The 23,946-nt window shown below is 44.7% G+C and overlaps 1 protein-coding gene across 2 annotated transcripts in view; it reads right to left on the bottom strand.

The window, feature by feature from the left end:
• CAP1 (cyclase associated actin cytoskeleton regulatory protein 1) overlaps nt 1–23,588 on the bottom strand; it is a 28,455-nt gene extending 4,867 nt beyond the window's left edge. Inside the window, exons 1-7 of one of the 2 annotated variants that reach the window (XM_040974288.1) lie at nt 23,361–23,588; nt 7,062–7,183; nt 6,363–6,463; nt 4,627–4,704; nt 2,982–3,125; nt 2,800–2,885; nt 117–222 (exon numbers count right to left, since the gene is read on the bottom strand). In XM_040974288.1, the coding sequence (XP_040830222.1) occupies nt 117–222; nt 2,800–2,885; nt 2,982–3,125; nt 4,627–4,704; nt 6,363–6,463; nt 7,062–7,173 (627 nt within the window). In that variant the 5' untranslated portion in view covers nt 7,174–7,183; nt 23,361–23,588. The remainder of the gene's footprint in view (nt 1–116; nt 223–2,799; nt 2,886–2,981; nt 3,126–4,626; nt 4,705–6,362; nt 6,464–7,061; nt 7,184–23,360) is intronic. The other variant, XM_040974287.1, reaches the window with a different exon arrangement.
• Nucleotides 23,589–23,946: the final 358 nt, after the last annotated feature.

Here is a 23,946-nt window from a genome sequence, read left to right as displayed (position 1 = left end):
TTCCTCTCTCCTTTTCCCTTCACTAAGAAAACCCAGCATCCCTTCTTTGTGGTAGTAAAGAAACCTATGCCGCTGTCATGGATAAAAGGGGAAAGCAGGTGGGAGGACCCACTCACAGTTTTGCTCCAGGCCAGGCCGGTGGTATGGAACTCCTTAATGTAAGCCTGCAGCTCCGTCCATATACTCAAGTAAGCTTTGACCCAGTCCACATGCTTCTTATCCCTGGGGGAAGATACATGGAACTTGTCACAGCAGACATGTGATTTATGACAGCAAATGCAGAAGCCCTCCAGCCACACACTCTGGCTTGTGCCTTTCTTAAGCTTTGGTCAACAGCAGCTTTTCTATCATCACTGAGCTTTTTGTAAAAGGTCTATCCTATTACATCAGCTAGACCAAACTCCATTAGCACAACGACACTGGACTACTTCTATTGTAGCAGTGTTTCTCAAACTATTCTTAAGGACGAAAATAATTTTACTTAATCAGACATTCTGCATATCAAGCTGTTGTATAGACTTCTCACAAGGTGTCCATGTGAAATTTGTCAAGGGCCTCAGACATGACCTTCTGTCCAAATAAGCCCACCTTGCCCTTATAACTTGAAAATGTCCATTTAAGGGAAATAATCACTAATTACAGAAACAGCACTACACCATGATTCAAATTTCCTTCTCTATTAGCTGGAGGGTTTTAAGGTTATTAGCCTAAGAGTGAGTTTCGGCTACTGTAAAATGATGGTGCTAACCTGTGGGCCTCACGTGGACTACATGAGGGAAAAATCAGGCTGGGTTGATTGTTCCTACTGGTGCAAACTAAAATTAGAGTGGGTGAGGGTGGGTTGGGCTAACCTGCAGCATCAGCTGGCAGAAGCTGGTAATGGGGGCTAATTCTGTCAAATTAAACCACAGAACCACCTGGAGAGTGGATAATCCACGAGTGGGAGTGGCTTGGGAGGGAATTAGTGGGCTCCTCTCTCTTGGGTTACCACTCCCATGGGAGGGCACGAAAACTAGGACAGGGGCTGGGGTGGCTAGACAGAGAGGCACTTGACAACATCTGTGAGAGCTGGATAATTGAGCTGGTTAGATGGAACCAGGCTTTAATACCTATTGACATGTACGAGAGCCAAATGGGGCGTGGGACAGACTGGATTACTGCTACACATACTGGCAAACCAGGGTAGGGGGCGGGCCTGGTGGGGGTTATTGTGGGTCACTCTGACTAGACTGTAGCTCCCACTTGTTTATGCGAGGGCCAAGTATGTTCTGGGCAGAACCAGGCTGGACTGCAACACCCATTGGTTCCAGTGGAATTCCGAACTGGAAACAGAACCAACCCAGCAATTGCAACCACCAGCTGATTAGGGCAATGGACTGTGCTGGGGCCTGTACTTGCTAGTACATACAAGAATCTGGTCTGGGAACACCTCAAACAGTTTCTTTGGGGATCTCCCCAATTGAAATGTTGGACTCAGAACCCTAACCAAGAAAAGACAGAGGACAGAAGGAGTTAATCAACCACCTCAGCTATATGTTGGCAGTGAAAACCTGGGCAAATAGAGACTCTAAGATGGACTATGTCAATCAGTGGATTCTTCAACGACCTCATCGTGCTTGGAGTGGCGAGATTGGCAGCAATTCATAACTGTTGAACTATCAAAACCACTTGAGCAAGACCCTCAGAGCATGCCCCACATGCGGGACCAGGGGTGGGTGGGAGACTGGGTGGGGCTTCTCCCTCAATATCCCCCTTTACCTCAGATACAAGAAGGAAACAATGTGGAAATGATAGTCTTACCCACTTTCCTGTAGCCCTTGAACCTTTTTACCCTAATTAACTATGTAAAGATTGTCACAAATAAAAAAAAGTAAAAATTAAAAAAGTAAAAAAAAAAAAAAAAGATGGTGCTATTCAAGGACACGGTGATGCTTAACCTGAAGTCGCTAGAGAGGGCAAAGAAATGCCTGGTTCTTGGGAACATATTTCACTTGCATACAGAGACTCCCTGCACAGAGGAGTTACTCAATAAATGCTGGCTGCCTGACGGAGGGGAAAGGTTTAGGTAGCTATACAACTAAGCAACTGTTGCCTGCAGCTGCCCCAACTCACAAGAATAGTAATGGAGAAGTCAGGACTGGCAGGTGGATGTGTCTAGATATGGAATGACTGACTCCTTATTGACTCCTGTTCTAGTTATTAGTGGGTGATTTTACTCCCACTACCTGACTGGCCGATGGTGAGGGTCACAGGAAATTTAGTAAGTCCTACTGAATCTTTCTGACAGGGGAAAGTGAGAAATTCTCAAGAGAGGAGCGGAATTTTGCAAAAACAGACAAGTTAAAGGGATTAATACAAACAACCTTCAACTGAACTTCTTCAATCTGGAATGGTAAGAACCGGAAGACTAAAAAACAGACCTCTGCCAACCGGGGAGAAATTGCAGAGGTGGCTGCAGAGACGTTTCCTGCCTGTAAATATAGCTTCCCGGGTCACCCTCTATATTGTTTTTCCAGAAAGCCACCCTGAGACAGGAGAAGAGCCTAGAAGCTGAGCGCTGTCTTACTTAACCCAAAGTGCCACTCCAGGCAGTAGCAGTTAGCTGGTTTCATCCTTTCCCATTGAGAAAAGGCTACACTTACACTTTAAAAAAAAAAATGATTCAGTTCCATAGGTTCTGTGATTTCCTCTCCCCCCACTGATTTAAAAAACAAGTCCATCATTCTGCTATTTAAGTATATCCTGACTTTTTAGTATTTTTTTATGATACAGTTCTACAAGCTCTGGAATTTCACTTACACATCTTTATATTCCTTGAGGACTCGGTTTGTATAAAACATGGCAGCATCATTCATTTCTTTCACATAGGGGCCAGGCTTGGGAGCCTAGGGGAGGACAGAAGCAGTCACTCAGCGCCTCACCACCACATTCGTGTTGCCCCTTCAGGCTCCCTCCTCCCCCCTGGAGGCTGTGTCGCTCACCATTGCCACCCAACCCAGGGCCTGGATGCTCTCGCTGACAGCTGACAGGTGATTGAACAATTTGCTACCTCGGTTTTTCTCCCGAAATGTTATCACTTCTTGGATCTGCTCTGAGATGGGTGCCAACAAATCAGAGAGCTTATTCTAGGGAGGAATACAAGAGAAAATTCAAGTTAGAATCTTTCCAGTGAAGGTGTGTGTGTTGGTCTTGTTACTGACTAAAATAAGCACCGAACCCTGCTCAAACACCTTACCTCCAGACTTCCCACTCCTCGAGTGAGATTCTGTGGTTCTTCCTGCTCAGGACCTAAACTCCTAGGCATACCACCAATCACACCATCTCAGTCACTGTCTCTTCTCTGTTCCGCTAACAGGAAACTAGCTCATTTCTGTGCCTTTCCTCATGATGTCTCCTTTTCCATCCATCCAGGTGTTTTCATGAGGAATCGTCCTCTGACCCCCAGCTCCACCAGTCTCCTACAGCATTCATTACGGTCACAGTCATTTTGGCCCTTTATCACATATGTCAGCATAAAGCCATTAATGGACCCATATTTCTATTACTTATGAATTCCTCAAGGACAAGGCTTTGTCTTAGCCCTCTTTTGTTAGCTGTACACAGCTGCTGAGTGGAGAGCTGAAGTATCAACTGGGGGAGTTGGCAATCAGGTAGGCAGCTTGGCAAAATGAATGGGTTTTGTGTTTGTGTTTTTAATCTTTCCTCCAAAGCTCAGTTTCCAGACCACATTAATTCTCAGGTCATGGTATGAACACTTTCTAAAACAGGAGTCTGCCCATTTTGTTTCTGAAGGACCAGACAGTAAATATTTGTTCCCCAAACTCTTCATTTACAAAAATAGGCAGGGAGCCATATCTGGCCTTCAGGTTGTGGACTGTCAATCCCCGGTCTAAAAAAAAGATAAATGTAACAGGGTCTACACTATTCAATTTGATGTAGAAAGCATGGGTTTGAGCAAAAGATTCAAATAAAACCCTTCATCCACTCAAGGTAGATTAAAGATTACAATGTAATATACTAAAAATTGCCTTGTACTCTTTTTACCTAGCAATGGCAAAGGTGAATGGCTTTAATAAATGTTAGCAGGAAAACTTGCTCTATTACTTCTCCATGCTTAGGAAAATGAAATAAAAACAAAACAATCAAAATACTTGAGAAAAATCTAAATTTCTACTTATATTTTTTTATATCTTGTAGCTTGGTTTTGAGTTAGAAATTAAACAGAAAGCCCTCAACTAGTGAAAAATGAGGGGAGAAGTAGTACTGTAGAGGTATAGGGCCTCCACAGTAGCTTCCCAGAGTCACCCACAGTAATAGAAAAGGCTGAAGGGGTGATATGATAAATTAGGGCCCAGCCAAGAGGCTAGAAGAGTTTATTGAGACAAACAGCACAGTCCCAGGGGTAACTACAGTCTAAGCAAAATGACACAAAGATAGCCAACAGAGACCAACAAACATCCAGTGGCACATTCCCATTAAGGCAGCTGAGTGTGATTGTACCCCTGGGAGCTGGTATGAACATCTTCTTGGCAAGTCTATTTAAGCATGTTATGCTAGCTTCACAGAAATCTCTCCACTTGTCCTAAGCATCAAACCCAAACCAAACCAACTAGTGACACAACTTACACCTGCTGGCTGCTGGCACTGAGAGGCGGTCACCAGGAGAGCTCGCTCCAGCTTCAGACCTGTATGTACCATCTCTGCCTGCGGACAGAAGAATCAGCTATTGATGACACATTACAGAGGTCCTGATAAGAACAACCTGAAGCTGCCACTTCCAGCTACTGTGCTAACAACATAGGTTTTTCATGCCGTCCAGATTTCAGGGCCTGGTAACAGAATCAGACACACTACTGTCCCAGTTGGAACTAATCAGGGAGACATACCCAGGATTAGAAATGAAAACAATCAGGACTATCCTGGCCACTACACGTATGGTGTTCTGACATGCAATGGAAAATCCCCAGCTCATATCTCAGAAAAAAAAAAAAAAAAAAAAGCCTCAAAAGAATGTAGGAGCAAAGGTAAAGGCCTATATTTAGGCTTCAAATTTTCAAAGTATTTACTTGTTTAAATTAAAACTATTTTTGTTTGGCTAAATCAATGCAATGAGCCAAAAGTAGCACTGTTACATGTAAAAGAATAGGAAAAGTATAAGTACAGAATACCGGTTTCAAATAATTTTCAGATAAATAGTTTAAATAGTACAGGCATGGTTTTGTCTAATATCTCTCAGATACAAATGTTATTTCTTGTCAAGGGTCAGAATCAATAAAGTTGAAGAAGCAACAGGCTGTAAAAACTATTAAAATACAGGCACCAGTCCATGCCTTACTTACTCCACTTCTGATCCAGCTCCTGCTAATATACCTGGGAAGGCAGCAAAAGATGGCCCAAGGACCTGAACTCCTGCACCCACATGGGAGACCTGAGTGAAGCTTCTGGCTTAAGCCTGGCCCATCTCCAGGTGCCACAGCCATTTGGGAAGGTAAACCAGCAGATAAAAGAGCTTTCTTTCTAGAACTCAGCCTTCCAAATTAAATAAGTCACTTTTAAGTATATATATATATATATATATATATATATTTTATATATATAAAGTGAAGCATGTTAAAATTTTGTGAAAAAATGTTACAGAACTGTGCAAAGTAAAAATGCCAGGCCTCAGTTAGATTTTATCAAAGTCCCAGTTCCACTCCTTAGTGCTAACACCTCTGCCCACAGATGGTAGATGAGAAACTCAAAAATAGATTTTCCAAAGGCCAAGTAATCAGTCTTGAACGGGGTTAGGTGAGGAAGATCCTAATTAGGATCTTCAGCAGAGCAGCAGGAAGGCTCTGGGTCCCAAAGAGAGAGGTGAGTGGGGAGTGGTGGTGGGTGATGACGACAGCGTAGGAGCCAGAGCCTGAAGGGAGGTGGGTGGAGAGGTCCCTGTCAATGCCTGCTTCACATGCCTGCTGTGGGCTAAAGTGTGAGAATAACTCCTATTAGCATAACTAATAACTATCGAGCACAGTTCTATAAATGCTAACTCACGATAATGATTCCTTTGAATAACCCACCGTGTGTCTGGTTATGTAACATGTCAGAAACAGACTGGTGACATGTTCCTCACTACAGAGATGAACAGAGCCCTATTTTATGTACCAAGTAAGCTTTCTGTCTAAGAGAACCCACACAGAATATGTCATAAATGTAGGGGACTTAGAAAAACGAGGGATCCTTCCCTGCCAGGATTGACCACCTCCGAGAAGGCAGAGAAGGAGCCGGAAGCCTCTCCAGGGGTTCTTACACCAAGTGGGTTCTGAAGAGGAAGCTACCAGGTCACAGAGAAGAACAGAGGAAAGGTAAGGCATCCTTACGTGTTTCTGCACATCTCCTCCAATCTCTTTACTGATCTTCAAGTATTCTGTCACAGGGCCAGCAAGCAGTGAGTCAAATGCCTGCACGTACAGAGCTGCCCCTGGTGAAGACAGACACATCATGAACAATCAGTCACACATCAAAGGTTGCTTCCTTATAGTGCACTCACAGGTCAAAGTAGGACGCCAGGTAATACAGGAAATAGCATGTGGAAACAGGGGGCCCAAAACCTGGCTTCTTAGTTTAATGCCACCAGGAATGGCAGTGTGCCCCAGTAAGGAACTTTTCCTCTCTCACCTTAATTTTCTTTATAAAATGAAGATAAACAAAACGACTCTACAAGAATCCATTTAGCTCTGACATTCCATGGTACATGTGCAAAATGGCTGATCTGACAATCATTTGGAGACAGGAAACTTTAGTATCACTTGTCATTTGACTTAACACTGGAGTCATCCGCCAAAGAAAGAACAGGAAACATCACATAAGCAGGAAGTTCTCATGTTAAAATAACTTAACCGCAGGCCTCCCTGTACAAGTCACTTCCTCCCTTGTCTGTTTTAGCAATATAAATTACTAGGCATGATCTTTCCAGGTTAAATGCTTTGAGAAATGAACTCCAAAGAATTAACATCGATATAAAAATTCTGGGCGAAGACACTCCAACAAAGCCTTGTGTTGGGCTCGGGGCTGTTTACCTTTGGAAGGACTGTCTCCGTACCCTCGGTGCATGTCAGAGGTGTGGGACACTGCCTCCAAGCGGCCCACTACCCGCTCCAGTCTTTCTACCAGGTTTTGCATGTCAGCCATAATGTACCACCTGTTGGAACACAATAAATACCATTTGTTATTTTAATATTACAAAGTGTCTACCAAGAAAAAACAGACCACTCCTTGGAGTGAAGGGAATGCCAAATCTGAGGAACTGAATAATTTAATAACAAGATGGAAAAGTCATCATGTAGCATATTTGTTAAATCACCTACACTTCATTAAGAGATAGACTACTCAGGAAAAGATGTTCACAAAAGCCAATGCTTATTCATCCAGATACTTACCGAATACTTACTACAATACTAACAAATATCTGCGTAAGAATTAAGGATTTACAAAGTACAGTCAACATATATGAATTCCCTCAGTTACAAATGGAAATATTTAGAAATGGAAAGATTACTACTACACTCAGAGTAAAAAACTTAATTTCGAGAAACTGAATGACTTGCTACAGTCACAAGGCTAGTGAAGGCAGGACTCAAAGCCTTCTGGCCCGGGATTAAGTGTTCGCATGTTTTGACCCTCCCACATCCATCTGCCTGAATGTGTATGATTACATATTTGGGGTTTTGCCCACAAGTTCTTGGTTTGTAACCCCCTCCCCGAGGCTGGTCACAGAAACTCATCTTCCTATGTCTTTCACTAACCACGATGCCAACAGTAGGTCTTAAGATGCTTTGTACTCACTTCCAGCTCACAAGGAAGGAACGCTGCACAGTCTAGGGAGATGTGAATGGACAGCTCTTTGCTGGGTTTCCCCTATCCAGTCTATTAGCAACCGCTGTGCAACAAAGTCTATGAAATCCCCAAAGGCCAGGCATTAGCTTCTGGAAAGCCGAACACATGGAGCTCCCGAAGCTTGGCATGCCCACAGGGAGCATAGAAGCACCACGTCCTTTCTCCAGCACCTATGCATCCCTTCATTTGTAATCTCTGCAATGTCCTTTATAACACCCTGCAATGTAAAGACTTCCCTGAGGTCTGCAAGCAGCCCAGGCAAACTAATGGAACCTGAAGAGGGGTTATGGCCAGTTGATTAAATGCACAGGAAAACCTGCCCGGGGACTGTGCTTGGTATCTAAACTGTAGAGTGGAGAGAGCGATCTTAGGGACATAGTAGGACTGGACACAAACTCCAGGTGGACAAGGTCAGAACAGAGTTGGAGGACACTGAGCTGGTGGTGTCTGCTGCAGAACTGACTGCTTGCTGGGCCTGAGTGGGAAACCCTCGGCACATCTGCTATCCGAAGGGGGTCTATGCTATGGCAGGGTTTAGGAGAAACAGTCTGAGTATGACGTGATGTTTCCTTCTGTATCTTCAGAATGTGGAATGCCCCAAACCAAGATGAGCAGGATACTTACCCTGTCCTCAATAAGGTCTAATCTAATAGCGGGAATCTAACATGTGCACTAACAACTATAAAATAGAGTGGCATGGGATTTCAGAGAGGCGAGGAGTGTGACACATGGAAGGATCAGGTAGACCTGGAGAAGCTGCCATTCGAGCCAGGATTCAAATGAAGATTGGGAGGATGTGGACATGCAGTAAGGAAGCAGACCTGTTCCAAAGAGCGTTCACAAGTACTATCTTATCAGAATTAGCCCCACTCAACATCTAACATCCTAAAGAGAGTGAGGGTCCAAGCGACAGGACCTTATTTAACTTGCTACACGTGAGACTCTACCATCTAGACCATCAGCTGGCAGACACTATGTAGTCAATGAATATTAATGCACTTAGTGAACAAGAGGTGTAGTGTTCCAAAACCACAGAGGAACAAGGGTTCTGGAAGTTGCCCATACAATACACATAAGTCTAAAATGTTACCAATACACACCTACCTAAAGTACTTGTCACTGGAAGTGATCTCACAAAAACCAGACAGTACAATTTCAATCAAAGCCTGGAGTTGAAGAGACTCCTTTAAGCATTTTTTCGTTTAGGTAACTAGAGCTGAATGAACTTCACTCCCTGGAAGCTGCCAAAAATGACCATTTCTTCAAAGAATATCTGAGCAACACACTGTCCTCCCCGTGGAAGAGAGGCAGCTCACAAACAGACAATGCAATCTCTGTCTGTTCTTTTCTATGTGCAAGCTCTGGTTGCTCAGGGCTATCACTAGCCAGAGAATGTTGTATTACATTGAATCAGAGAAAAGAAACGAGAATGAGAACCAAATAAACCTTTCTATTCCACGGGCTGGAAAAAGTGCCCAGGCCTATGCTTCACTCACAAAAGCAGCAGATCACAGCGCCATCTCGAAGTGGCCGAGATCGCCTCCCTTGTAGTATGACACCACCAGCCGAGATCTGAATTGCTGGCCTGTTCCATTTTGAGTACTGGCCAGGGACAGTCTCACATATAACCCACACTTTTTAAAATTAGGCAGAAAGGCAAAGAATATGATAAATTTCCATGCTTGAATATACCATGCAGTTTTCTCATAAAAAAACAATCTTTAGGGTTCAGTACGATGGCTCAGTGGCCAAATTGTAACCTTTTAAGTGCCGGGATCCCATATGGGAACCAGTTCATGTCCCAGCTGCCCTACTTCCCATCCAACTCCCTGCTTGTGGCCTGGGAAAGCATTTGAGAATGGCCCAAAGCCTTGGGACCCTGAACCCATGTTGGAGACCCAGAAGAAGCTCCTGGCTCCTGACCGGTCATTGTAGCCACTTAGGGAGTGAACCAGCACAAGGAAGGCCTTTCTCTCTGTCTCTTCTCTCTGTAAATCTTTCTAATAAAAATAAATAAATCTAAAGAAAAATTTTTATTGGTGTAGGCATTGTGGTGCAGTAGCTAAATTCCTATATGGACAACAGTTTGAATGGTGACTGCTCCATTTCCGATTCAACTCCCTACTGAAGACCTGAGAAAAGCAGCAGCATACGGCCCAAGTGTTGGGACCCTGTACCCACATGGGAGGCTCTAATGTAGCTCCTGGCTCCTGGTTTGAACTGCCCCAACTGCACCGGCCCTGGATATTGTGGCCATGTGGGGAGTGAACCAGTGGCTAGAAGATCCCTCTCTGCCTCTCCCTCTCTCTCTTTCAAAATGAATCTCAACAAATAACAAAACAATAAATAAAGAAAACATTCTTCAAAGAGGAGATGCTACAGGCTGAGAGCAGTTTTAATCATGGAGACACAATACAAGGGTTTCTAAAGACTGTCAGGATTGTTGACATCTTATAAGTTAACTAATTTAGCTTCAGGGAATTCTGGTCTTATAAGTTAACTAATTTAGCTTCAGGGAATTCTGGTCTCCTTTATTCTGCATTTTATTTGTACTTATTAGCTCTCACTCCTAAATAAGCTAAAGTTCTGCTCTCTGGCTTTAGCAGAAGGGGACAACACAGCCCTAGTTACAGCTAATCTCATTTTACTACTAACCCAACAAGGAAGAGAGGGTGAGATTTGAGATGTAAAGGAGAGAATATACACCCAAGAGGACAGGAAGAAACACCTTCTCTTATTCTCCACCACACATGCAGTCTGCAGGTGGTCATGTTTACTCCCAAGCTGTTGTCATAGCAATACCCAACCCACATGATCAGTGGTACCATGACAAGCACCTACAGACTAAATATTCCCAAAGCAGTACCTCCAGCTTAGGCCATACTTCTGGCATACAGAATTTAACAATCCAGCTTCCAACCAAATATCTACACTGGATGTTCCTGAAGTATCTCAAAATGAAAACATCCCAGACAGGACTCCTCATCTTCTCTAACATTGCTTTCCCACACCCCATTTCCGCTGCTTCCGTGACCCAGCACTACCTCCAGTCACCTAACTGATCCACTAGGTGACCTGGAGGTAAGCAATATAGTATATGGATAAGAATGGTCTTGGGAGAAGTCAGATGGGAAAGCTCAGAAACAGCACTCACTGGCTCTATGAACATGAGCCGTTACCAAACTTTCTGCATCTCAGTTGCCTGATCTGCACAATGAGGCCAACAACATTACAAAACCTAAAGGACTTCAGTGAGAATGAGGAAACTCAGCCTTGGAAATTAGAAAGGATTCCATAAACGTTAATTAATTACCTCCCTCCTAACTCACATCTAATCTATCATCAAAAGCTACACAAGCTGGATCTTGTATGACAAGAAGGATGTCCCTGGCCTCTAGCTTCACTGATAAAAGCTGGGTCACAAAGTCTTTGCCTACTACAGTTACTTCTTCGCTAGTCTTCTCCATATATGGGCAGAGAGTTTGGTTCCGAATGCAAATGTAATTATGATAGCCTCTTATTTAATAACATTCAACACTCCCGAGGACATTCAGGGTAAAGTCCAAACACAGGTTTTCTTAGTCCCGCTTTTTCTCTTGCCACATGCACTGGTTTCTTCTCTTGCTACACCTTTCCTAAGCACACTACAGCAATGAAGGACTACTACTTGCTACCCACTCTGCTTGAATGCTTTCTCTTTCCCTTTTGCCCCCTCTGGAACTACTACCAGCTTTAAATCTCAGCCAACGTACTACTTCCCTAAGAAGTAATTTCCAGTATGTGCTCCCATACATTGTGCATTTTTCTCTAACACAGCACAAAACCGTTTAAAACCATTTGGCCGGCCTGGCGCAATAGTGTAGTGGTTAAAGTCCTCTCCTTGAACGCACCGGGATCCCATATGGTTGCTGGTTCTAATCCCTGGAAGGTGGCCCTGTTTCCCATCCAGCTCCCTGCTTGGGGCCTCGGAAAGCAGTTGAGGACGGCCCAAAGCCTTGGGGGCCTGCACCTACGTGGGAGTCCTGGAGGAAGCTCCTGGCTCCTGGCTTCAGAATGGCTCAGCTCTAGCAGTTGCGGTCACCTGGGGAGTGAATCATTGGATGGAAGATCTTCCTCTCCGTCTCTCCTCCTCTCTGTATATCCGCCTTTCCAATAAAAATAAATGAATCTTAAACCCATTTGGCCTTGGGGCCAAAAAGGTAGATAAAAGGCTAATCCTTAGCCTGCCAGTACTGGCATCTTATATGGGCATTAGTTTCTGTCCCAGCTGCTCTACTTCCTGATCCAGCTCTCTGTTTATGGCCTGGGAAAGCAGTGGAGGATAGCTCAGATCCTATACCCACACAGGAGACCAAGAAGTTCCCAGCTCCCAGCTTCGTACCAGCCTATCTCTGGCCACTGCAACCATTTGGCAAGCAAACCAGCAGATGCAAAAGCTCTCTTTCTCTCTGTAACTTTGATTTTCCAAGTAAAATAAATAACCTCCTTTTTTTTGCCTCGTAGTCAAGCAGCCTGTGTTCAATACATAGCTCTACCTCGATCCCAACTTCCTGCTACTGCAAGTTACTGGGTCCCTGCCAGCCACACAGGAGGAACTGGGTGGAGTTCCTGGTCAAGGGGCACTTGGGGAGTGAACCAACAGATAGGACTTCACTCTTTGTGCCCCTCCAATAAAAAAAATAAATAAAAATAATTTGCTTAATAGTCAACAGGCAATCAGAAACTTCCTACCCACCAAGGTGCAGACTGTCTTACTTTCATAATTCCAGTACCATTAAATGTAATAGGCACTAAATTACAATAGCTTATTAGGGGTCTTTAAGTAAATAAGTAGACAGCTAAGATAAATGAGGGTCCTTGTCCAACCTGTCCTTAACAGAAATTTGGCTATCACCTCTCTGACAAATCTCTTCTGTGGGACCTTACAAACATTCCCATCTTTCTAATAAATACAGCCATCTCAGGCACAAACACATTGATAGAGTTATTCAAACTAAGTACCATAAGGAAAACAACTGTATTAAACTAGATTTTAATTAAGAAGAGCATGTTGTTCTGCATGTTATTAATGCTTACATTATCTACCTGCTCCTTCTTTTATAGAGAGAAAGAGAGAGAGATTCTTCCAACTGCTGATTAACTCCCCAAATGCCCAAATAGCCAAAGCTGAACCAGGCCAAAGTCAGGAACCAGGAACTCCATGCAGGTCTCCTAAATGGCTGGCATGGGCCCCAATGTTCCAGCCATCATCTGCTGCCTCCCAGGATGCATTAGAAAGAAACTGGATCTGAAACACGGTAACCAGGACTTGAACTGGCACTCTGATTAGGGATGTGGGCATCCCAAGTGGTAGCTTAACCCACTGGACCACAACATCTCTCCATTGCTTTTTTTGAAGACTTAAAAAATAATTCTGCAACATATATAATGTAGGTATTAATCCCCGCAGAACAAAGAAACTGACGTTCACAAAAATTAAAAACCATGGCAGAAGTTAGTAAATGGGTAAGGTACCTGGATCTTGAGCATAAACTTTTTGAATCCAGGTTCGGAGCAATGGCTCAGTGCCTAATCTGCCTGGTATTTGCCAGGAACCCATATAGGCACTGGTTTGTGTCCTGGCAGCCCCGCTTCCCATCCAGCTCACTGCTTGTAGCCTGGGAAAGCCGTCAAGGATAACCCAAAGCCTTGGGATCTTGCACCCATGTGGGAGACCCAGAAGAAGCTCCTGGCTTCAAATTGGCTCAGTTCTGGCCATTGCACCCACCTGGGAAGTAAACCAGCAGATGGAAGATTTTTCTGTCTCTCACTTTGTAAATCTTCCTTTCCAATTAAAATGAATCTTTTTAAAAAATACAAACATACCAACAACCCTTTCTGACTCCTGACCTGTGGCTCCTCCTAGCATTGCACGAGGACTTCTGAACAACAAAGTGTCCAACTGGTTCATCAGAGCATCCAGCACTCACTGTATGGTACGCACAGAAGTGGGGGCTCGAGATCTCACTATCGTCTTTAGTTACATTATTGGCATGGAAGCCAAATTCTTTTCTGACACATTCAGGATGGATGACACATATTTGAAAAGCGAATATTATAACAAAAAGCTTCTCCCAAAGAGCAGAGAATTGCCAGGGCAAAATGTAGCTCTGCCTCACCTTATTCCTGGCCATTTCTAGTTGACAACTGACAAAAAACTCCCCAGAGAGGAGCAGACAGACTGCCAGCCACTATTTCCCAGCATAAAGGCTTCAGGAAGAAGGGCGGTTCTGATTACACAAGTCTAAAATAAAATCACAATTCAGGAGACTAGGTCTAAGTCACAATTTGTCACATATTCACTGTGTATCTTCGGGACAGTCACTTAATGGACTGCAGTGTTCACTTAGCACACACAGACATAAAGATCAAAAGAGTCGATTTGATAGATGAGAATAATCACTTTGGAAGCCTTAAAATACAATTCAAATGTTAAATGTCATCACTACATATCATTTAATGAAATAGGAAGAAAGGTATTTATTTACACATTCTCTCCATTTTACCTCTTTTCCCAGTACCTCGCACAACCAGGCACACAGAGAATGCTCATGAAGTGAAATGCTAACTACTGCAGGGTTCCTGAGCAAACAGAGGTCCTTCCCTCCAAAAGCTTTTGTTCTTCTTGGGTGTGAAGGACAACAAAATGAAATGAGAATGCAATATTATGACTAATTTTTCAAGTTCAGAAAATTATCTCAGATTGATTAGGAAAAGTTAAAGTATCAGCCTCTGTAACATAATTTTTTTTCTTTGCAGGATACTATTGCTGTGGTTGAATTATACAGCATAAATGACTCAAAGCTCAGAGTTCAAAAGCCACTGGAGATGGACTTCAGGATAGTCAAACTCCTGGTGGAAAGGCAAAGGGGGAAGAAAAGAGAACCCATCCCAAATCAAAAGCAAAAAGAGACTAAGCAGACCATGCATAGGAAGCACGAGCAGGCTGTCCCACACAGACAATGGAGGATCCTAGGGAAAAAAGAACAGCTAGACATGCCGGAGGTTAGGGTGAAACTTGCTCACCTGGGTAAACTAGGAAGGCTGCTGCAAATGACACTTCAAAACAAACAATCCTTTTCCCTTTGATGTCTAACCAGATACTGAAAGAACATGAATAAAACCAATAAACAAATAATCACCTTTGGGCAACTAAATGGCTAGCACCTTGATTAAGTGCCATGGGGACCATCAATCAGAAGGGGAAAACAGCTTCTCTGCTGTCTCTTTCAAATTAATTCATTAATTAAAAACAAATAGGGTGGGCATTTGGCACCACCATTTAGGTTACCAGTTGGGATGTCTGCATTCCATTTCAGAGTGCCTAGGGTAAAGTCCCAGCCCTCTCCACAATTCCAGCTTCCTGGCAATGTGTACTTTGGGAGGCAACAGATAATGGCTCAAGTAATTGGGTGCCTGCCACCACTGCGGGAAACATAGATTGAGTTCCTGGCTTCAGTTGTTACAGGCATCTGGGTAGTGAACCAGATAGAGGAGAGGAAGATCTCAGTCTGTCTCTTTCAAATAAAGTTTAAAATAAAAAAAAAAGGGGGGGGGGTGGGGAGAAGGTCCGACACAGTGGCCTAGAGCCTAAAGTACTTGCCTTAAACGTGCCAGGATCCCGAATGGGCGCCAGTGCTAATCCCAGCGGCCCTACTTGTCATCCAGCTCCCTGCTTGTGCCCTGGGAAAGCAGTCGAGGACGGTCCAAAGCCTTGGGACCCTGAACCTGCGTGGGAGACCCAGAAGTTGTTCCTGGCTCCTGGCTTTGGGTTGGCTCAGTTCCAGCCATTGCGGTCACTTGGGGAGTAAATGATCAGACAGAAGGTCTTCCTCTCTGTCTCTCCAACTCTCTGTATATTGGACTTTGCAATAAAAATAAATAAATTAAAAAAAAAATAGGGCCCAGCACAGGAGTCTAGTGACTCCTTGTCTTGTACGCCAGGATCCCATATTGGCACCCCAGTTCGTATCCTAGTGACCCCACTTCCTATCCAGCCCCCTGCCTGTGTCCCAGGAAAGCAGTCGAGGACGGCCCAAAGCCTTAGGACCCTACACCCACATGGGAGACCCAGGAGAGATTCCTGGTTCCTGGTTTGGATCGGCTCAGTTCTGGCAGTAGTAGCCACTTGGGAGTGAATCAGCAGATAGAAGAGCTTCCTTTCTGTCTCTCATCCTCTCAGTATATCTGCCTTTCGAATAAATGAAAAATAAATCTTAAAAAAAATTTTTTAAGATAACCTCTGTGACCTAAAGGTAGAAGTAGAGCAGGACTGACTAATCCACTATCCACTGAAACGCTTGTTTGCTAGATTAGGAGGAATTCTAAAAATCATTTCTAATATTACAAGAGTCCTTTCAACATTCTTAGCAATTAGGCAGTCTCTGCTCAAACACCTGAGACTTCAGACGGTTCAAAGTATTTCAAAGTTCTTCCTTATATGGAGGCAAGTCGGCCTCCCTGAAACTTCCACTTGCCATTCTTTGTTCTGTCCTCAGAGATCCCATGGAACTGAAAACAAGCATTAGCTGTGCCGCTGCCTGTGAGCACAGCAGCTCAGAGAAGGGAGGTACAGGTGTGAGGGCCCTAAGAGTGATGACAGTACAGGCAGAATCAAGCTTTGGCATGTGCCAGTTACGGCAACAAGATGAGGTCAGTTTTGGATATGCTAAGATGGAAGATTCAAAGTGGAAATGCCCAGCACTTGTTTCAAAAATAAAGCCTGGGAAAGGATCAAGACTGGAGACAGTGTTTACAAATGAAGTCATGAGAATGGAGAGGCTCCCAGAGGCCCATCATGCCCTGCAAAAAGAAATTAGGAGCCTGACTCTCCAGCAAGTTCTTCCGTGGTTTAAAACCAAGAAAACAAAACCAAACAGAAATGACTAGTGACTCCTTCCAAAGCTGCTTCACACTCTGATCATTCTAACAACTTGACCCAATTTCTTCCACCTATTCAGTCATTTACAAGTTAATGCCACCCTCCTCCCCTACATTGTCCGCACCCTGGCGTGTTTGCTAAGCCTCTGCCTATGGCACCAGCATCCCATAGGTGTGCGGGTTTGTGTCCCAGCTGTTCCACCCCTGTTCCAATAGAAAGGTGAGTCAGATGTGTCTGGCAAAGCAGTGGAAGATGCCCGAGTGCCTGGGCCTCTGCATCCATGTGGGAGAACCAGATGAAAGCTCCCAGCTCTGGGCTCCTGGTTTGAACTGGCTCAGCTCCGGCCATTGTGGTCATTTGCAGAGCGAACCTATGTATGGAAGATCTCTAGCTCTATTTTCCTCTGTGATTCTGCATTTCAAATAATAATAAATAAACACTTAAAAAAAACACCACCACCACAACAACATAACCTAAATGGGAATCCTGTACTTGTCTCATCTCACCAAACCAGGAGTAGGAATTTTTGCTTGGGTGGGCACTGTGGCACAGCACAGTAAGCTACCCACATCCAGTAGCAGTGCAAGCTTGAGCCCCCGCTTTGCGTTGGTGGTCCAGCTCCCTGTTAACGCTCTTGGGCAACAGTAAATGATGGCTCAAGTACCTGAGTCCTCCTACTTAAGCAGGGGATCCAGATGGAATTCGTGGCTCCAGGCTTCTGCCTTGCCCATCCCTGGCTGTGGCAGTTATTTGGGGTGTGACCCAGTAGATGGAGGACCTCTCTGTTTCTCTCTTTTTTCAAATAAATAGATCTTTGAAAAATAAAAGAAAGTTGTTATGCTGAAAATGTTTTCTATTTTTTCCATAGACTACTAAGAAGTCATCTTCTTAAGTAAAATTAAGAAGAAAGCAACCATGAAAGTTGGACTATATCCATGATAATCCAATGGATTTGGTTCATGAAAGATCACTTTCCCGGCTATGAAGCACTGTTCCTGAAATTCTACCCTAAGAAAATAAATCCAAATGTGACTAAAACAATAGTTTCACGGCGAGTTAGATCCATTACCTACCTGTATCTATATGTAATCTTAAACTTCTAAGCATCTGTAGAAAAAGTCTGAAGAGAACACAAAATTTACAATTTGCATCTTTAGGGTAAGGGTTTTTGGACAGTTCTTTCCTATTTTCTAAATTTATAATTCTTTAAATCAGGAAGGCCAATATCAATCTCCACTTGGATATACTCCCTAAACTACCACTAAAGTATATATTAGTTCTACCCCTAAAAACACAGGCGTTCTTAGCAGCAGGTTTAATATGTCACAAAGTAACCAACACATGTTACTAAGAGACTTTTACAAGTTGGCTGGCTTAACCCAGACACCAAAACAGACGCCACTTTGCTCCAGAAAGGATGCCATCTAAATCTAACCCAAATCAGGAGCCGCTGTTCTTCTCCAAGCATTTGGTTTCCTGATGAAACCAATGACATTTAGTGCTTGAGTCACTGCCACCTGAGGTTTAGCTTAAAAGATAAAGAAAGGCCTATTCTCTTGACAGGAAGGAATGCAACCCATTTCCAATGCTTGTCTTCTGTTTCTCCCTTTTGCATAATTTTCAACCTAAAAATCCAAAAACAAGTAAAATAAGCAAGTCTACAAACTGAAGTTGTATTCAGGAACTTGCTGCTTCAATGATCTCAGGCAACCATCACTTTGTGTGTTGGCCATGGATCCCCTTCTCTACATTCTAACATCATATGGACTAACTGCACAGAGTTCTCCTACTTCTACATCTTTTATGTTGTGCATGTTTTTTACTGCATGAGGAAAAACTTTAGGCTGGCACCGTGGTACGGTAGGCTAGGCTTCTGCCCCGAGGCTGGCATCCTATATGGATGCTGGGTTTGAGTCCTAACTGTTCCACTTTCCATCCAGCTCCCTGCTTATAGCCTGGGAAAGCAGCAGAGGATGGCTCAAGACCTTGGGACCCGGTACCCATGTGGGAGACCCAGATGAAGCTCTTGGTTCATGGCTTCAGATCAGCTCAGTTCCAGGACTTGGGTCATTTAGGGAGTCAATCAGTGGATACAAGATCTTCCTGTTTCTCTGTGCATGTGTGTCTCTCTCTCCTCTCTGTAATTCTTTCAAATAAATATAAATCTTTAAAAAAAAAGGAAGAACAGCATTGTCTGATTTCTTATACATATAGATTCAAGGACAGCTGTCCTTACCCATGATTCTGCTATAACTAGAGATATGAAAAGATCTGTGAGTCTGAGTCTATAATTAACTTAAGTATAGGAATTTGAATGACCTTTGGGGAGGTAGGGAACAGAAAACAAACCAAAAAAAAAAAAAAAAAAAAAGCCAGCCTGTTCCTCCCTCCCACTAAATATTTTCCAGCCAAATGGGAAAGTTTGGCACAGTCTGTCTGGTAATACCAGGCAAACAGAGCCTCACTGTGGCTATGATGTATTTTTAGAGCTTCAACTGTTTTTATTAGGTTCACACAGTGGAATAACAAGAAGTAATAGTTTCATGGTGAATGTGATAGCTGCAATATAAAGAGGCCAAAGTATGACAATGTTATCAATTAAAATAAACGTGAATTACCAACTCTATAAATTATATAGAACTTAAAAAATGACTGTCCCTATCTCACTTAAGCCAAACTATCTAAACGCAGGAAACGTGAATGTGAACAGACAGCAATCTATTTATCCCCATTAGAGAGGCCAGGGAAAGCTGCTGACTTGCACTGCCACCTAACACAAAGTTGGCCAATCAGAGTCTAGCATTTCCAGTGACAATCACAGCGTAGCACTTCTCTATTAGGGTAACATTCTCTGGGGGTGAAGGAATGGAGGAGGCAGGTTCTTGTAAGGACCACCCAGATTCCTTAAAGAAAACACTCATTTCTTGTTACCACAAGGAAACAAACGATTCATTCATTACAGCATACTGAGTGCTCATCATGTGCCATACACACTGTGCTAAGTATGGCCTTGGGGCCTACCCTCAGAGAATTCAGTTTGAAGGAGAAAAAAAAAAAAAAAGAAGAAGAAGACTGAACAGTTACAAAACTTGTGAACACAGTAGTTCTCCATGGCCAGTTCTGCCTTTCAGTAGACATTATTCAGAAATGTCTGAAGATATTTTTGGTTGAGGAAGTACTACCAGGATCTGATGGGTAGAGGCCAGGGATGCTGGTGAAGCCCACCACCTATAACGTTAGCCCACCAGCATTCCATGTGGGTGAGGCTCAAGTCCTGGCTGCTACACTTTCAATCTACTCCCTGCTAATGGCCTGGGAAAAGCATTGGATGACAGCACAAAGTGGAGACCAAGAAGAGGCTCCTGGCTCCTAGCTTCGATCTGGCCCAGCCCCAGCCACTGCAGCCATCTGGAGAGCGAGCCGGGGATCTCTTTCTCGCTCTAAAAACAAATAATTAAATCTTTAAATACTCTGCAATGTACAAGCCAGTTCCACAAGAATTACCTGGCTCAAAACATCAAGCATGAGATCTCAAACTCCTATTCTAGGGGCTACCTACAACACCAGCATCCTATATGGTTCCCATTTATTTCCCTGCCAATTGCCTGGGCAAAGCAGCAGAAATGGCCCAACTCCTTGGACCCCCTCCACCCATACGCAGGAGCCCCAGAGGAAGATTCTGCCTTCAGCCCTGGCTATTGATGCCTTCTGAGGAGTGAATAAGCAGATGAAGATGTCTCCCTCTTTATCTCTAAATTAACCTTAATTAAAAAAAAAAGCGCTATTCTAAATAAGGAGACATAAGGAACAAGTAAGGAAAACTGGAAATATTCAGGGTCCAAGTAAAATGCTAGGATAATTAACTAAATTAGAAAGGCAGCCTGTATCGCATCCAGTGAAAAGTAAACTAAGGTTCTAACTGTGGGGAATTCTTTAAGTTGGAAAAAGCAGGTTAGACTCGATTCTTTAAGGTAATGAGATGAAAACAGCTCTTCTCAAACAGCTTTAGTCTAGTTGTGCTAGAGAAGTTGAAAGCATAAATACGAAAGTCAGGTTGGTGGAAAATAAAGCAATGGTGGCATTTCAAAGGAATATTCACTAGGACTGGGTAAAGCATAGCTTAAAAATCCCCAGATTCCAAATCTCAGTATTAAATTGCAAACCAGAAGGTTCAATTTTCAAAGATACTTTGCATTTGCTTGTTTAAACAAAATGAACTGGACGCAACATGCTTCAAAGAAAGGAGGAAGTCACTTATTAAAGGTTCAGTCCTGCTTGAAAAAAATAACTGCAACTAAACAAATGTATATAGACCCAAGAAACGAGGTGAGAGAAAAGATCACTCCCCAGGTTGGAAGCAAAACATTTTAGAAATAGCTCAATAGCCAACCTCCTTGAAGCAAAAACACACTCACTGAATCTCAACACCACCACCATTTCTGGCAGGCTGCGGTTTACAAAACATTTTTCACTGCTGCTGCTTTATTTAAACCCCTCTAAGACATCAGCTATGTCCATCTGATGGAGTGTTTCCAGCAAAAACAGGAGATTCCTACAAAAATTTCTATATGCTGAGCCACTGCAACTCAATTAGCAAACCCCACGGCCACAACATTGAATCCAAGCGCATTCAAGCACCCAGCAGATCCCCTTCTTTTTCTTTCTGCTTAAGTCTGGGCCTCGGGTACTTTGCTGAAATATAGTCATTCTGCTCCCACATCCGGCTCTCCCTGGGACACCTTTTTAAAAACTGTTGTCTGGATGTGCTACAGTAAGCACTTCAAACTGAAACTGTCCACAATTCTGTTTCTGTCTGTGTCACTCCCTGCTTGATCTCTTCCATTCCCTATCTGAATGGCATCACCCAGTTCCCTAAGTCAGAAAATCAGGCAATCATTCAATTACTCCAACTGCACAAATTCCATTTTCATACTGCTGAGATCTGATCATTTGCCCTTCTCCCCACTGCCCCTCCCTGGGGTCAGCTCATCACTACAGCAGGACAAAAAGCTCATTCACTTCCCCTACAGGGTCTGATCCCTTTCCTCTTGACGACTAACATTCAAAAACATAAATCCAGTTGTACCATTTTCCTACATAAAATCCTTTTAGGGCACCCCCATAGCTCTCGGTGTACAATCCCAACTCCTTAGCATGCCTCCGAGTTCCTCCATATTTGACCTCACCACAGCTCATTCCCTCCACTTCTCTAAGCATTACTGGGGTTCCAGTTGAACTGAACTAAGTTGGGTCCTTGCACCTGCAGTCTTCTCTGCCTGGGAATCCCTTTTCTAGATTCATCCTACGGGTAAGTAACTCTAAAGATGCGACCGCCTTCCTCCCCCAGGATACCTGGGTTCTGGGTCCTCTCATGGTGCTGGGCTCACACAGTGCATGCTAACAGTGTAAGCCATCCATCATACACTTGTCTGCTCCTCGCTCCCTCCTCATCATCCAAAGAATACTGCGCTCCTAGCCACTGGGGCTAAATACCGCATCTGTGCTGTGCTGCCCCCGGATTTTCTCTTGGAGACTCCTGCAGAGTCTTTTTCTCATTCACCCTTTGAAAGGCATCTTAAACTCTCCCAAAAGGAGAGCCCTTGGTCACACATCCTTTCACAGCACCCTCTTCTTTCTAACTCCGTAATGACTTCAGCGTTTCTGCCAACCCTGTCAGCTCCTTGCAGGTAGGGTCTTGGCTTCTGATTTTACAGTTGCATCCCTTGGAAGGGGCAGAATGCCAGCACAGAATCAACACAATTTGTAGCCTTGAATGTATCCCTGTGAGGGGAACCAGAGACATCCGTCTAAAACATGAGCAAGATACCTAGCAGTGGGGCCAGACCCAAACCCAGCCATCTCACTTTGCTCCGGGACATACAAAGCACCTCCAATAAAGTTGGAGGAGCTTTGCGGAGCAAGAGCAAGCAGACTAGGAGGAGGGGGAAGCCATCTGATTGCAAATACAGAATTTGCTCAACTCACTTTGAAAAATTCCCTAGGCATCCGCAACCGTTGAATTAAAAAAAAAAGTTCCACACAGCGGGCGGCCTTTAACCTGCAGCTGCCGAGCCCAGAAGATGACCCCCCAAGTTAAAGAGACTCCAAGGGAAGCAGCGTGGGAAGAATCCGGGCTTGGATATGGGGTCCTGACTCCGGTTCTTTTTCTCACTCACTGTATGATTTTCGGTTTTTCTCACCGGGGATTCATTTATTCATCTTTTCAATGGAAAACGAAAATGGTAACAGGGAAGGCGCTTAAGACCCTGTAGGTTCCTTTCAGCTAGGACACAGGCCATCAGGCCTCCGCCGAAGCAGAGCGGCAGCGCCGTGAAATCGAGCGAAGGGACGTCCCGACCCCGGGACAGCCAGGCTCAGCCGGTCACTCCCGCCCCACCTCAGGAGACCGCACCCAGGAGTCCGATTGGCCCGAGGGCCTCTTTCCGCGACCCCCTCCGCAGGGGTCCGCTACAGGCACCGCCGCCAGAAAGCCATTCACAACACCAGGACCCGATGGGCCCAAAAGGGCAGCCCTCGTCCCCACCCAGCAGCGGACCCTCACCTCCGGAGCGGTGCCTCACCTCGGTACTGCGATCAGCCGCTCTCCACTTCCGGCAAGAACCGCCCAGCAATCTCCGCGCGACCCACTTCCGGGCCCTCACTAGGCGCGGCGCCCCCACCGGAAATGAACGGCCAGCTGCAGCCCTAGGCCGGACCCGGACTCGGTGCTGGCGGGGTGGGAGGTGAAGGTCGGGTCCGCCGGCTCGTAGCTCCGCCCTCTCTCCCCTCGAGCCTCCAGGGGAGAACGCCGCTAGCGCTGGGGGCACTTGGAAAAGAGCCCCGCCCCCTGGGCGGAGGCCACCTGGAGAGGGCGTGGCCACATGCTGCGTCACACCCCCGACCTATCCCACTAGGCCCGCCCCCTGCGAGCCGAACCAATGGGGAGAGCGAGAACCGGAAAGGCTGCCAAAGAGTGGCTCGTTCTCTTGTCAGTTTGATCTCAATGAAAAAAGACCGGCTCCTTTTTACCGCGTGCTGAGAGGGTCTTGAAAGGACTGGAGGGCGGGAGTCTCTGAGGGCCGGACTGGAGGGCGGCCAGTCATCCCTGTTGGGGGATAGAGGTCGGGTTCCGCCGCCCCCTGGGCGTG

This window comes from Ochotona curzoniae, unplaced genomic scaffold (assembly GCF_017591425.1).
Source record: "Ochotona curzoniae isolate NIBS_2020 unplaced genomic scaffold, NIBS_Ocur_1.0 contig_2404, whole genome shotgun sequence".
Lineage (NCBI taxonomy): Eukaryota > Metazoa > Chordata > Mammalia > Lagomorpha > Ochotonidae > Ochotona > Ochotona curzoniae.
Note: the sequence above shows the minus strand (reverse complement) of the source record. Positions and strands in the feature narration are given on the sequence as shown.